General features: G+C 40.0%; 1 protein-coding gene across 3 annotated transcripts in view; it reads right to left on the bottom strand.

Annotated features, from left to right (window-relative positions):
* Positions 1-11,286, bottom strand: part of tdrd3 (tudor domain containing 3) — a 55,624-nt gene extending 44,338 nt beyond the window's left edge. For 2 of the 3 annotated variants that reach the window (XM_034192946.1, XM_034192963.1), the window contains exons 1-2: positions 11,080-11,286; positions 7,441-7,525 (exon numbers count right to left, since the gene is read on the bottom strand). In XM_034192946.1, coding sequence (XP_034048837.1) covers positions 7,441-7,525; positions 11,080-11,117 — 123 coding nt within the window. In that variant the 5' untranslated portion in view covers positions 11,118-11,286. The remainder of the gene's footprint in view (positions 1-7,440; positions 7,526-11,079) is intronic. The other variant, XM_034192956.1, reaches the window with a different exon arrangement.
* Between the last annotated feature and the right edge of the window lie 5,259 nt (positions 11,287-16,545).

Genomic DNA, 16,545 nt, shown 5'->3' with positions numbered 1-16,545 from the left:
AACTGTTCTAACACCCCCTGCTTAAAACTCAAGAGTCACAAACATCGTGAGCCCCCGCTTTCATGATTTGAATTTATACCGAAAATCAAGATCAAGCGAGCTCTTGTTCTGCTCCACAGGAGGTTTCTGTCCTCCCTGAACTTGCCGGACACCTGCATTACCGCTTGACAGGTGTACCGCTCCAGTCCAACTCCCCACCTGCCATGTCTGGAGAGATCTGAAAATGACCTGATGGAGCTTGAGAGGTGCTACAAAGAAGAATGTGCAAAACTGCCCAAAGAAAGGTGCACCAAGGTTGTGGCATCATATTCAATAAGACTTGAGACTGTAACTGCAGCCAAGGATGCATCAACAAAGTACTGAGCAAAGAATGTGAATACTATGCGATGTCTTACTTTTTATTTTTAATAAAACTGCAAAAAAACAACAACCTTTTTTTCATATTGTCATTATGGGATGCTGCGAACACAATTTTGAGGGGGAAAAATTATTTTACTCCATTTTGCAATAAGGCTGTAACATAAAATGTGGAAAATGTGAAGCGCTGTGAAAACGTTCCAGATGCACTGTAAGCATTTAAGTTCATCTCTATGATGTACAGGAGCAAAATAACAAAGACTGTTACCATCAAATACCTATGGACATGTGTCTATACATACTGAGGCAAAATGAAGTGTCTTTTTCTTTTAAATATGCTTTCCTATGCTCTGCAGCAATAAAGGACAGGTTACAACCTAATGCCACACAATGATGTCACCATCTGTGTTTACTTGCACGTCCAACTCATTTCAGAACTGAATTCAATTATTTTCTTATTTCAGCTTGTCCAAACCAGCAAAAGGTGTAGTAGTGTAGCCCAAAGCTACATGAAGGTTGAACAAAGTAAGAATACCCAAATGCTATGGTCAATAATCATTTGACAGCACCTCGCTAAAAAGTCTATCACTTCTGTTGTCTCACTTATTACCAAGTCCAAATAAGATTTTGTACAGGTATTTGTGTGTGCAGTAATTTCATTTTGCAGTAGGAGGAATTATTGAGGTCAACCACGGTGATGAAATCCACAGCAGTAGAAAAGTCAATTTACACCTGTTTCTAATCAGCTTTGTGAACACACACAGTGTCCTCCATATGACCAAATTCACACTTTACAGCACTAACAAGGCACTCTGGGAAGTAAACATGATTTTCTACCCATTAGTGAACTACACACCTACAACAGGAAAAAGCTAATCTATATTTATTGTGAAAGTTACTATGGCTGATGATGAAACATCAGCATTACAGCGAAACATCGTTTTATAAAGTCTACTCCAAAAGTATTGGAATGACAAGGCCAATTTATCTGTATGTTGTTCAACAGTGAACATCTTTGAGTTTGAGATGAAAAGATGAATATGAGAAGACAGTTTAGAACATCAGCTATTATTTCTTGGTGTTTACATCGAGCTGTATCTAACAACATACCGTATTTTCTGCACCATAAGGTGCACCGGATTATAAGGCATGCCCTCAATTAGCGGGTACTTAACCCTTACAAAAGGCGCACGCTAAAACATATAGTCTACAAAAAAAAAAAAAGGTCACAGAAGCAAAACGGTGAGTTTATTTGAACTTTTTAACAACTTTGAACTACCAGTATTTAATAATATGGTACTCACATAATGTTTTATTATGGTTCTGTCACAAATCCATCAAAGTCTTCATCTTCTGTGTCTGAATTGACAGCTGGTCTTCTAGCTGTGGCCACCTTGCTTTGTTTCTGCGGAAACTCCGTTTGGTATTTTTAACTTGGCGCAGTTCATTTTCTTGTTTCCTCTCGCAGCTGCTCTATTCCCATGAACAACCACGTAACTGATAGCCTGCAGTTTGAATTGTGCCTCATAAGCATGTCTCTTCGCTGGCGCCATTTTCGGGGGTCCTTAGACAAACAAATGTTGTTTTGCAGGATACCTGTAGTATACGGTAACTACCGGAAGAGTGGCGGAGGTAAGTGTACGTACCACGGACTCACGGTCTCTTCTCCGATTGGTTTATCGCTGGCAGCGTACGTACTCTACGCTGCCAGCGTACGTACTTTACGTATTACGTAAGGTTCTCCGATTGGTTTATCGCTGCTAGCGTACGTACTTTACGTATTACGTCCTTGTGTCAGCGGGAAATGGTCCGATATTCCGACGGTCAAAGACAACAGTGGTCGTTTTTACAGATTTTGGAATTCAGTGTGCACATAAGGCGCACCAGATTACAGGGCTCACGGCTGAGTTTTGTGAAAATTTAAGGCTTTTAGTTGCGCCTTATGGTGCGGAAAATACGGTATATATAGAACCTTTTGTATCAGGTCACGCATCTGACCTGACATTTCTTGAATGTTCACTTATAATGGGAGCCAGTGGGAGCTTTGTGGGCCTGATCACTTTCACAGCGGTGTTGGCAATTATGACAACTGAGCCACTGCTTTCTTTGCTACAGTTTTAGCAGCTGTCTGCATGCAACACCAGTTAGTGCTGCTACTGAGGCCATTCTCAACTCGGCCAGGTGATCTGTCAGAAAGAGCTGCAGCTCTCACAAATTACATGAATGATTTATTTTCTAATACAGTATTTAAAATGCTTATATTGCCCGGCCCTAACATTCTGTCTACAACAGGGTGGATCCTCAAAAGTTACAGATCATAGCTGATCTATACAGACTGCCCCTTACGTTTGGCAAACATACGATCTGCACATTATTGCAGAGTTTAATAATAGTATGAAGCACAGATTTATTTTCACGGTGGGTTATTTTTTAAAGTAATATCTGTCAACATCATGATGCAGATGTCAGTGAAAAAGTGAGAGGAGAAAACAGCTGTGCTTTCATGTGAACAGAGTCAATTAAAAGTAGACCAAGTCTGCCACCTCACTCTGCTCACAGTCTGATATGCACAACAATCATTACTAAGAAATCTCAGAAAGATGGGGACAAAATGTATGCACTGGTCTCACTGTGGTCTTTCTGATCAGTGAGCATGTGCTGGGTTGTCCTCCGATCAGTGGCTGAGAGACCACAGAGCTCAGGGGAGAGCAAAAACAAAAAAAGAAAGCACAGTGTCTGAAGTAATTGGTCTTTTTCTCCATATGATGGACCCTTTTCAGACATCAATGGGCCTGTGCAAATCAAATCAATTTTATTTATATAGGGCCAAATCACAACAAACAGTTGCCCCAAGGCGCTTTATATTGTAAGGCAAAAGCCATACAATAATTACAGAAAAACCCCAACGGTCAAAACGAGCCCCTATGAGCAAGCACTTGGCGACAGTGGGAAGGAAAAACTCCCTTTTAACAGGAAGAAACCTCCAGAAGAACCAGGCTCAGGGAGGGGCAGTCTTCTGCTGGAACTGGATGGGGCTGAGGGGAGAGAATCAGGAAAAAGACATGCTGTGGAAGAGAGCAGAGATCAATCACTAATGATTAAATGCAGAGTGGTGCATACAGAGCAAAAAGAGGTGAATAAAAAGAAACTCAGTGCTCATGGGAACCCCCAGCAGTCTAAGTCTATAGCAGCATAACCAAGGGATGGTTCAGGGTCACCTGATCCAACCCTAACTATAAGCTTTAGCAAAAAGGAAAGTTTTAAGATTAATCTTAAAATTAGAGAGGGTGTCTGTCTCCCTAATCCGAATTGGGAGCTGGTTCCACAGGAGAGGAGCCTGAAAGCTGAAGGCTCTGCCTCCCATTCTACTCTTACAAACCCTAGGAACTACAAGCCTGCAGTCTGAGAGCGAAGCGCTCTATTGGGGTGATATGGTACTATGAGGTCCCTAAGATGGGACCTGATTATTCAAAACCTTATAAGTAAAAGAAGAATTTTAAATTCTATACTGGAATAACAGGGAGCCAATGAAGAGAAGCCAATATGGGTGAAATATGCTCTCTCCTTCTAGTCCCTGTCAGTACTCTAGCTGCAGCATTTGAATTACCTGAAGGCTTTTCAGGGAACTTTTAGGACAACCTGATAATAATGAATTACAATAGTCCAGCCTAGAAGAAATAAATGCATGAATTAGCTTTTCAGCATCACTCTGAGACAAGACCTTTCTAATTTTAGAGATATTGCGCAAATGCAAAAAAGCAGTCCTACATATTTGCTTAATATGCGCATTGAAGGACATATCCTGATGAAAAATGACTCCAAGATTTCTCACAGTATTACTGGAGGTCAGGGTAATGCCATCCAGAGTAAGGATCTGGTTAGACACCATGTTTCTAAGATTTGTGGGGCCAATGACAATAACTTCAGTTTTATCTGAATTTAAAAGCAGGAAATTAGAGGTCATCCATGTCTTTATGTCTGAAAGACAATCCTGCAGTTTAACTAATTGGTGTGTGTCCTCTGGCTTCATGGATAGATAAAGCTGGGTATCATCTGCGTAACAATGAAAATTTAAGCAATGCTTTCTAATAATACTGCCTAAGGGGAGCATGTATAAAGTGAATAAAATCGGTCCTAGCACAGAACCTTGTGGAACTCCATAATTAACCTTAGTCTGTGAAGAAGACTCCCCATTTACATGAACAAATTGTAATCTATTAGATAAATATGATTCAAACCACTGCAGCGCAGTGCCTTTAATACCTATGGCATGCTCTAATCTCTGTAATAAAATTTTATGGTCAACAGTATCAAAAGCTGCACTGAGGTCTAACAGGACGAGCACAGAGATGAGTCCACTGTCTGAGGCCATAAGAAGATCATTTGTAACCTTCACTAATGCTGTTTCTGTACTATGATGAATTCTGAAACCTGACTGAAACTCTTCAAATAGACCATTCCTCTGCAGATGATCAGTTAGCTGTTTTACAACTACCCTTTCAAGAATTTTTGAGAGAAAAGGAAGGTTGGAGATTGGCTATAATTAACTAAGATAGCTGGGTCAAGTGATGGCTTTTTAAGTAATGGTTTAATTACTGCCACCTTAAAAGCCTGTGGTACATAGACAACTAATAAAGATAGATTGATCATATTTAAGATCGAAGCATTAAAGGTGATAGAGAGAGGTTGAATGGGGCATTAATCCTTGTTCTGTGATGTGATATGTAGCCCAAAAAAAATTGGTTGGGTCTGTAATGCCTCAGAACCTTCCTAAAAGGCTCTCTGAAACAGCTATTTTACTATGCTGGGTTTAGAATTCCTCGTTTGCCTTTAATGGCGTTGTTTCGGAGCTTATTTGGCAACCTCATTATGAAATGCAAGTAGGTGGCGCTGATCGGTTGCCGTTGTTTGATTGGCTGCCTTTGCTCTCACTGAAAAGAAAGCATTATTTATTTATTTTCATTGCTTTTATATTTCTGTTGTGTTTATATTCAGGTTTTTTTTTGCCTCTTTCTCTAAAATTGTATATAATAATCATTAGATTATTAATATATAACAAAAATAAATTTAAGAAATAATACAATTTGAAAACAAATGCACCCGAACGTGATGACAGCTGCAATGCTAACTTTTAACACTGAAAATGCCATAGACATGTTAACGCGTTAGCATCACTCCCGTTTTTAAGTTATAAAATACATCTATCAACTGTTTCAGAAGAACATTACAGGTCGGTTTAACATAGAAAAGGTAAATAATACTCACAGACGTATGCTCTTTAGGGTTTTAGCAGGAGAAAATTAAGCAAAAGAAAGAAAGAATAATCGAAGCATTGCTTCAATATGCGAAGCACTGCTTCGATTGGTTCAAGGTTCAAAGCAAAGCCGCGCTGCAGAAAAGTTGTTTACGGACCCGCTGCAGGGTCTGTAATCAATACAGAAATTCTAATTTTCCTGACAAACACCCCCCAAAACAACGGCCACTCTGAAGGACCAATAACATAATCGTTAAGCACAAAGCTTATTGATGTCGGTGGATCGAGTCATTTCTTAACGATACCCAAAAGGAACCGGTTCTCGATACACATCCCTAGCTGCTAAGGGGTTAGCTCATTCCCTTTAGAGGAACAAACCAGAGCTAACGTGCAATTCTTACAACAGGAATATGGCGCAACACAAATTTAAAACAAAAGAAAATGTGATACTCACAGGCTGTACTGATTGCTGAGGTTGATTTTGTTGCAGAGTCGGAACTGAACCTCTACTGAGTATTAAATGCCGACTGAAGCCAGCTCGAAATTGTGCAAGGTTTGTGAAACAGTCCTCCGTGAAATGCGCAGAGCAAAGAAATAGTCAGCGGTTGTATGTACTGGGGATGCGGTTAAAAATGAATAAAAGCCAATGATCGCGTACATTGCTTTCCGTGGGAAGATCGTAGTCCGCTAAAACAGCCTGGGAAAGCACACCTGTAGCTCGCCATTGCTTCTCTTCGAGTGTTACGAATGGGTGGGCACAACCTTATGAATAATTAATTTTGAAGGGGCATGTGTGAAAGGGGGTGGGTGTGGGTGTGTGGGAGCTATTGGTGAAAAAGTGATGTAAGATTTCTAAAAAGTGACGTAAGTTTTCCAAAACGGATTGCTTGCGTGCACGCATTTACAATTATGACCTGGGTACTGCCTCAGTAACTGTGGAATAACAGTGGAGACAACTTCACTAAGGAATAATACCTGCTAACAGTGCTAACTTACAAACTAAATAAAAATTTCACTCAACAGAACACTGGAGCCACAAACTTTTTACATGGCATGATAGTCAATTAACTCTGCAGCAAGCTGTATTACCTCAGATATTTGTAATAAAATGCACAGACAGAATATGACAGTCAGTCCACAACAGACTCAGCACACATGACCTGACTCCCAAAATAACCACACCCTAATTATGGCTAAAACCTCTTTAACTGATGACCTTAGATATATATATAAATTAATTACGTACCATACCTACCCGTCCAACCCACCCCACCCTGAATGTAGCACAAAGGGGAAAACTGCCTACAGAAACCAAAACGTTTTTTGTACCAGGCTGTAAGGTCTGTTTATTTCTGCTCTAAGTTGGACATTTTAAAATAGGGTCTAAGGGGAGTGACTCCCTTTTGGAGGCAATTCTCCACTTGCGCCTTTGCACAGAGCCAAAGGTTGGGGCTTGGTCATGACATAAGACAGAATGCCATGATGCCAAATTCTGTGTCCAGCAAAAAGGAAAACAGCTGTATTGTTACTGAAAATTGGTCAGAAATCAATAATGGCATTGATGTTGATAAAATCTTCTCAATTTCCATCCCTAATTTTAAACCGTGTAGCTTTGTACATCAGTAGATATGGTGACCATGCACAAGAGCACTGCATCTTTAAGAACATAATGCATTACAGCAGCATTTCAGTGTTTCCAAATGTTGGTGTAATGTTGTATTTTGACACACAAAATCTGATTTTTTTAATTTTTTTATCTAAAGTGAAAAATAAGAAAACATCGGCTAAAGTTGAAAAACACTTCAAATTAAGTGGAAAGTCAAACTTACATCAAGAGCAATACGAATAATATCACTGTGTGTTACTTTCTCAACAGCTCCTTTTAGTTCTGCAATTCCCTCTTCACTGAGGTACCTGCCAGATAAGAGGCAAACAGAAATTGCTACATTAGAAAAGGTATTCAAAAAGATATATTAAACAGCTGAGTAGATACAGCCCATACATAAAATGTTTACGGTGCATCCGGAAAAGTATTCACAGCACTTCACCTTTTTCACATTTTGATATTCCACAATGAACTAAATTTATTTGCCCCTCAAATTTCTACTCACAACACCCCACAATGACAATGTGAAAAACTGTTTTTGTTTTTTTTGCAAATTTATTAAAAATAAAAAATAAGAAATCACAATTATCTAAATATTTAGACCCTTTGCTCAATACTTTGTTGATGCACCTTCAGCAGCAATTACAGCCTCAAGTTTTAACTTTCTTTGGGCAGTGTTGTCCATTCCTCTTTGCAGCACCTCTCAAGCTCCATCAGGTTGTATGAGAAGTGTCGATGCACTGCAATTTTCAGATCTCTCCAGAGATGTTCAATTGGATTCAGGTCTGGGCTCTGGCTGTGCCACTCAAGGACATTCACAGAGTCATCCTGAAGCCACTCCTTCGATATCTTGGCTGTGTGCTTCGGGTCACTGTCCTGCTGAAAAATGAACCTCTGCCCCAGTCTGAGGTCAAGAGCGCTCTTGATCAGGTTTTCATCCAGGGTGTCTCTGGACATTGCTGCATTTATCTTTCCCTCAATCCTGACTAGTCTCCCAGTTCCTACCTCTGAAAAACATCCCCATGGCATGATGCTGCCACCACCATGCTTCACTGTAGTGATACTGCCTGGTTTCCTCCAAACATGGTGTCTGACAAGAGTTAATCGTTGTCTCATCAGACCAGAGAATTTTGTTTCTCATGACTTTGGCAAACTTCAGGCAGGTTGCCATGTACCTTTTACTAAGGAGTGGCTTCCGTCTGGCCACTCTACCATACATGCCTGATTGGTGGAATGCTGCAGAGATGGTTGTCCTTCTGGTGGGTTCTCCTCTCTCCACAGAGGAATGCTGGAGCTCTGGCAGAGTGACCAACGGGTTCTTGGTAACCTCCCTGACTAAGGCCCTTCTCCCCCAACCGCTCAGTTTTGATGGCGACCAGCTCTAGGAAGAGTCCTGGTGGACCCGAAGTACTTCCATTTACGGATGATCAAGGTCACTGTGCTCACTGCGACCTTCAAAGCAGCAGAAATGTTTCTGTACCCTTCCCTACATTTGTGCCTCGAGACAATCCTGTCTCAGAGGTCTACAGATAATTCCTTTGACTTCATGCTTGGTTTATGCTCTGACATGCACTGTCAACTGTAGAACCTTATATGTAGACAGGTGTGTGTCTTTCCAAATAATGTCCAATCAACTCAATCTACCCCAGGTGGACTCCAATTAAGGATGATCAGTGGAAAGAGGATGTACCTGAGCTCAATTTTGAGCCTCATAGCAAAGGCTGTGAATACTTACGTACAAGTGACTTACTCTGTGTGTGTGTGTGTGTGTGTGTGTGTGTGTGTGTGTGTGTGTGTGTGTGTGTGTGTGTGTGTGTGTGTGTGTGTGTGTGTGTGTGTGTGTGTGTGTGTCATTATGGGGTATTGAGTGTAGAATTTTGAGGGGAAAAATAATTTCATTCATTTTGGAATAAGGCTGTAACATAAAATGTGGCAGAAGTGCAGCACTGGGAATATTTTCCTGATGCACTGTATCAGTCAACCAAAACTAAAACAAAAGGTATGACTAGCAGACAAGTCTACAGTGTCACTGAGCCAAATGATGATGACATTTTAAATTCTGTCATTTATTACATCTGTAAAATAGAGTACAAGATCATTAGCACCCGTGATCACTGGCAGTCAGCTATCAATTTATTAAAAACTATTAGACATCTTGATGCCGCATTTTATAGGAGCAATCATGCAGAAATGGATCATTTCCACCAGTGTTTCCCAAACTTGGTCCTCAAGGACCTCATATACATTTTCCATCTCTCCCTGCTTTGTCACAAGCTGATTAGCTCAATCAGGTGTCTGTTAGTACTTCACTAGCTGAGCACACTTTTTCCAAACACTCAGTCCACGTATATTAGATCTGGTTAAAGAAGTGCTCTGCACGTGTCTAGCAATTAAACTTAAAAGACATGCTCGCTGCATATTCGTTACACAGAAAAACATGTCACATGGGGAGATAGGCACATTTTTTTTTACATAAAAAAGAATATATATGTATATATCATTCTGTAGCTGACATTGTGAGGGACATCTCAGCCTGACCATGACACCAGTTTTTAAAATCAAGGACTCTGTCAAAATGACCAATTCAAGAAATATAGAATTTATAAATGTATTAGGCTTCGGTTCAACTCTGCTAAAATGATTGCCAAAAGTTCAGGTAATTCCCCATGATATATGATCTGAGATACAAGACATCATAAGTGCCTTAGCTTCCAAGTGCGACCAGTTCAATCAACATATTAATGAATGAATGAATGAATTTTTTGCTGTGATCTTTCTTTCTTTCATCCATCCATCCATCAAATGCTTAACAGCTTGCACCTGCACTTCCCCAGTGTTGCCTGCAAGATCTCAAAGCAAGGTCACTTTTCCTGCCAAGGAATCCCCCAAAACAAATACCTTACCAGAAATAAAATTAGCTATAGTTTTGCCATATACCTCAGACATGAAGGTAGCTAATAACAGCAAGATTTTACCAAGAAGCTTGTGAAAATTTGAAAAGGGAATACACCTTTAGTTCTTATGTTCAGAATTCTGTGTTTGTCCATTATTATTGCATCTGAAAAATGAAAGAATGGAACTAATGCTACCCGTTTCCAAAATGGTTAATGTAAAGTTTGTGTTGAACCCCTTAAAGATTCATGTCTACAGGTCTTATTTCAGTTCATTTCATGTAGTGCACATATAGGCAAGATATTAACTTGTGCCTCTGTAAAAATACTTATAGCCCAACCTTGTCCCTCTTTGGTGTTTAAAATAATCTTATTCTGGGACACTTTTTAGAGACGTGGAGTGTGCAGTGAAGCATTACTAAACTTTAGGCGTAGAGGAATTAATTCAGTGTGTTATATAAGAAGTAGCTATTTGTATGAAGCCAGATTAATAACCCCAAATTCTATTTATGTAGCTCAGCCTTGACATGGTTATGATTAGAGTTAGTGGTTGTGGTTAAAGTAGTTTAGTAGTCGTTTTTTGTTTTTGTTTTGTTTTTTATTGCACAATCATGTTCATAATGTCTACTACTGGCACGTTTAGAGATTGAAGAGTAATATAATAGCTGAATCTAACTGAGGTCTGCATTAGCCTCTTCAGCTGTCTTTATTGTATCTGATCGTATAAAATCGGTTGGTGTTTGTTTACACTGTTTAACAGTACAGATGCTAGCACAGAGCTACGGGTGACAAGCCAGTTATCTACTGCTCAATACTTGGTCCTGACAAGAAATATTACTACAAATAGGCGCCCAAAAGTGGTCTCTTGCATTTTGGAACCTAGCTCTTATCACAGTAACGTAATAAATAGCACTATTGTTACCCGACACAAACTTAGCTAGCTGAGTGTGGTTAACTACAGCGCTACCTACCAGCCCTCTTTGGTCAGACTCTCTGTTAATTCGGTCATTGCCGTCCAGACTGTGGATATGTGAAATAAAAAATAACGATATGTTTACACTCAGCGCACATTAATAGCGACTACCTAATTCTGAAATACATACTCGCCTCCTAAATGTAAGGACAAAGCTCACTATTGCTAATATCACAACTACCACACACGTCACAAGCGGACACAGTTGGCTTCTTCGTTTTAAGAGCTGGATCGCTGCTGGGCTTCTTACCGCCCTCTGCAGGAAGAGACGTGTAACTCAACAACAAGGTGGAGGGCAAAATACATCCATTTATGTATTTTATAATAATGACTAACTTTTATTGCTGTAAAAAGAATATTTTATTACTTGTATCATTGTATATACCTTTTTATAGTTATCGTATCCTTGTAGAGCATGTTGATTATGTTATCTTGTTATGAACAACAATAGTTGTTGTCCATTCGGATGCTCCGGTTTTGTGTTCGGGGTCGCCACAGCAGATACAGCCAGATCCGCATTGGTAGTTGGCACAAGGTTTATGCGGGATGCCCTTTCTGATGCAACTCCAGTTTTACCTGGAGAAACACACACACAGCCACTGGTGTTCCAAAGAGGTCTTATGAACCACAATAGTAATATGTGTTAGCACTTTTATGCATTAGCTATTTATAATAATGAACTTTTCTTGGTTTATGTGGTATAATTTCAATAATTAATAAATCAAATCGGCAATTACAAGGTGTTTACAGGGATTGTAATTTATTTACTGGGTTATTAAATATTTATTCTTCTAATTTAATCTTTTTTGTAAAGTAGTGGGTATATTGAGAGACAGAGAGAGAGAGAGAAAACAATAAGAAAAGTCGTAGGTGCTTGTTTGATACTGTGACAAAACTTTCTCAGATTTACCAGTCTGAAGGCTGATCACTTTTCTTTTGGCAGCGGAGAATGCCGGTGTCGCAGACTGAATGGTCCGCCCCTAAAAATTGATCCACCCTGCCTCCACTGCGCATGCGTTGTTTCGGAGATATGCCACTGGTCTAAGACAGTCTCTTCAGCAAAAGCGATCATATGCATTAATAGGATTATTAACCATCAAATGACAAGGTAAAACATCTTAAACCACTGTGAAGTCAGTTTTAAGCAGAAACGAGGCAATACTCAGTGACACTTTGAAATGACCAATGCGCAGTGAACGCATCAGCTAGCAGCTCGTGTAGCCATGGCGCTGTGATGCTTCATCTGTCTTTTATGATGAAATAATGATGAATTTATGTGGAAATGACTGTTGTACAAAAACTTCAGATATCTGTCGCTGAGATAGATGATGACTGGAGTGCAGTTTTACGCAGAAACAAGGTGATAATCTGTGAACCACGGCTGATGACGCATGCGCAGTGAAGGCAGGGTGGACTAATTTTTAGTAGAGTGCCTTGATTAAATAGAATAGCGACATGACGAGTCGAAAAAAAATCGGTCACGTGACTCATGGTGCCATCTTGGGTTCAAAATAGAGTTGACTGTTAATGTGTCTGCATGAAAATGCAGCTATTTTATCTATTTATTCACTGAAAATGGCGGGTTGTTGTGCATTTGGATGCACAAATAGACACAACAAGGGCTTCAAGATGTACAGATTCCATTCAGATTTGAACAGAAGAAAAATTTGGGAAAATAAAGTCAGCCGTGTGGGATATTAGATGACTTCATTGTCAAAGCTTTGAGAGGTAAATTTATTGTTCAGTCCCTTGTACAGTAAAACTCACCTAAACCGTCGTATAAACCAGATATTTGCAGTCACTGGACAAAAAAGTCCCAAAGTTTTTGTACTGTCTTCCATGTAAGAAACATTGCATATAACTGATTTTGTACAGCGGATTTTTCGCTCACATCCAATAAAATGTCCCGTCCAATCGCAAGGTATTTCCATTAAACTCCTCGCATGTGGGACCGGAGACATTTACATTATTAAAAGTCCGACCGTTTATTTTTTTTCACACCGTGTTCAGACTCAGAGCTGCAGCCTGACGTGCACTTGTTAAATCCTCAGATAGAGCAAAATAGATAGAGCGTAGTTCCAAATTAGAGGTGTTCCACCTTGCATGGCGTGATGCTATCTTATAAGCATGTGCTACTGGCTACATGACAGGTCTATTATTCTGATTTGATCAAGAAAAACAAGTATAACTCAAAGTTTTTGTTTGAAACTGTAGCATTTCTCATTCATGGACGGCCACCTGTTATTCACTCTCCCTTTTCAGCACAGGACGTCTTGGAGTATTTCGAGAAGAAAATTGAGGATATTAGGTTGAGCATATCTTAGCAGGGCTTGGTCCAACCACCGCATACTGCTATGGAGGTGGATGCTCCCACTCAGGTGTTACCCAGATTTACAGATTTTGATGGTATTTCGCTAGGCGCGCTGCTGACGAAGCTCGTGACGTCTACTAAAAGCACAACCTGCTTATTTGATCCCATAGCAACAAAACTGTTTAAGGACCTGTGGTCCACTCTTGGGCCGACTGTGCTGGAAATTATAAATCTCTCATTAACTTCTGAAGCTGTTCCTAAATGTTTTGTCTGCAGTGATTAAACCATTACTTAAGAAATCCAATCTCGACGTGTACTGAAAATTATAGACCAATATCAAATCTATCATTTTGTTCTAAAATCCTGGTAAAAGTGAGGACTACCTTACTGGGAACAATCTTTTTGAGCCATTGCAGTCTGCTTTTAGAAAATATCACTCCACAGAGACAGCACTTACTAAAGTTGTGAATGACCTTTTGCGAGCAATGGACTCGGATACCACTACACTCTTAGTGCTGTGTTTGATACTGTGGATCATCATATTTTACTCAGTAGGCTGGAGAATCATTTTGGGATGACTGGAACTGCCTTTGCATGGTTGACGTCATACCTGTCCAGTCGTTCTTACTGTGAGTTGCGCAATGGCACTTCCTCTGATCTTACGGACATGAAGTTTGGGGTTCTGCAGGGATCCGTTTATGCCCCCTGCTTTTTTCCCTTTATGTAGCACCCCTTGGGAATATACTGTGGCGTTTTGGGATTCCCTTTCATTGCTATGCTGATCACACCCAACTGTACATGCCGATAACCTCTGGTAATCTCATTCACATAAAATCTTTGAAAGATTGCCTTGCGTCAGTGAGAAGTTGGATGTCTAGTAACTTCCTTCTTCTAAATTCTGATAAGACTGAAGTTATGGTTCTTGGTCCAGCAAGGTATTGGCATCAATTTGATCAGCTAGCACTTAGCTTAGGTTTGTGTGTTATACACCATACGGCTAACGTGAGGAATCTTGGGGTAATTTTTCATCCTATGTTGTCTTTTGACCTCCACATTAGAGACATTACGAGGACTGCTTTCTTCCATTTGTGAAATATAGCGAAGATTCGTCCCATCCTGTCTATGGCTGATGCTGAGACTTTGATTCATGCATTTGTCTCTTCTAGATTGGACTATTGTAATGATCTATTTTCTGGTTTACCACAGTCCAGCATTAGGGGTCTTCAACTGGTTCAAAATGCTGCTGCCTTGACACAAAGCAAAAAGTTTTGGCATCCCTGCACTGGCTTCCAGTCGCTCCAAGATCAGATTGTAAGGTACTGTTATTAGTTTATAAAATTGTTCATGGACTTGCACCCCCCTATCTGGCTGACCTGGTAAGCCCCTATGTACCACCTCGGGCCCTGCATTTTATGTGTTCCCAGGGTGAATAAAAAGTCTGCCGGCCACAGAGCTTTCTCCTACCATGCCCCAGCTCTGTGGAACGATCTCCAGGCACACAGTCGGATACTGTGGAGACTTTTAAATCACGTTTAAAGACTCATTTATTTTCCTTGTTTTATCATTAGTGTAATGATGTGTTTTTATTCTTGTATTCTTTTATGGTTTTGTCTTTTTATTGTGTTTTTAAATTTTTAATTCAGTTTTTTCTGTTTTTATTAAGTTGTGTGAAGTGCCTTGAGATGATCTCTTGTGAATTGCCGCTATATAAATTAATAAATTTGAAATTTGAATTTGAGCAAAAGGCTGTGATTTCACACTTTGCTGTTTTCAATCCTTCGTCTCTCATCATATTTTAATGGTTTTTACAGTGCGCACGCAAATAACACTTTGATAATGGATCAAATACATCCATCCATCCATCCATTTTCTTCCGCTTTATCCGGAGTCGGGTCGCGGGGGCAGCAGTTCAAGCAAATACATTTGGCAGAAAAAAAAAAATCCCAAAATTTTGACCCGGTCATTAATGAGGCCGCGATTTGTGGAAAGTGGGAGAGGAGTCATTTCTGTGTTTAAAAGTCAGACCATTTATTTTTTCAAACCGTTTTCAGACTGGGACCTGAAGCCTGACGTGCACTTGTTAAATCAGACACTTTGATTTGGAGGTGATGATTGTAGATAGAAAGCTTGTTGAGGGTCAAATTAGTCCAGAATAAAGCATAATCCAGAGACAACACATCCAGGTACAGGTACTATCAAAATAAATGTAAAAATAGTTAAGCTATAAAATTTACATAAATTTACAATTTATGATGATTTATTTAATTAATTTAATGCCTGATTTATGCAGCTGCAGCTCTGTAACTCTGTGTCATGCAATGACACAGAGTTACAGACAGTTTTATAGTTCTCCATCTCTGGATTATGCTTTGTTCTGGACTACTATGACCCTTAACAAGCTTTCATCTACAATCATCACCTCCAAATCAAAGGTACGCTGTACATTTTCCTCTTTTACAACTTTGCGCTGTAAATGTGCGACCTTTTCTGATCAATTTTTCAGTGTGTGCGCTGTAAAAACTATTCAAATATGATGGCAGACGAAGGAGTAAAAGCAGAAAAGTGTGAAATTACGGTGGTTTGTGTCTGATTTAACAGGTGCACATCAGGCTTCAGGTCCGAGTCTGAACACAGTTTGAAAAAATAAACGGTCAGGCTTTTAATCACAGAAATGGGGGTTTGTAGTTGCTCCATCTGTGAGCTTACAGAAGACATGAATGAGTCTTTCGTTTAGCTAGGTCGCTACACCCTGAGTTTAGAGCGGCAAGACGGTCTTCCTGCCAAGCTAACTGACGGCTATGATGGCATACAGACAGCTGGAAAGCATTAGAGTTTGCTGTGTCCATCGTGACCAGATCATTCTATCAGGCTTGGTAGTCAGAGACTTGAGGCATATGCTGGGTTGGTACAGAGAAAGGCAGTCAAAAAATAAGTAAACAAATCAGGAACATCAGGCGAGAAGGCATTGTCGAAAAAACAGGTAGAAGGTCAAAAAAACACGAGGAAGCAGGCAACGTGAGGAAACACAAGGAACAGAGCTGGAAGCAATGGCACAAGGCACAACGATCTGCCGAGGAAACAGTGCAACCAGTGAAGCTTATATACACCCTGGTGATGAGCTACAGAATAGGAGCAGGTGTGGGGAAAACACCA

The sequence above is a fragment of the Thalassophryne amazonica genome, chromosome 2 (genome assembly GCF_902500255.1).
Source record: "Thalassophryne amazonica chromosome 2, fThaAma1.1, whole genome shotgun sequence".
Taxonomy (NCBI): domain Eukaryota; kingdom Metazoa; phylum Chordata; class Actinopteri; order Batrachoidiformes; family Batrachoididae; genus Thalassophryne; species Thalassophryne amazonica.
The sequence above is the reverse complement of the archived record's forward strand: the minus strand, read 5'-3'. Positions and strand labels throughout refer to the sequence as shown.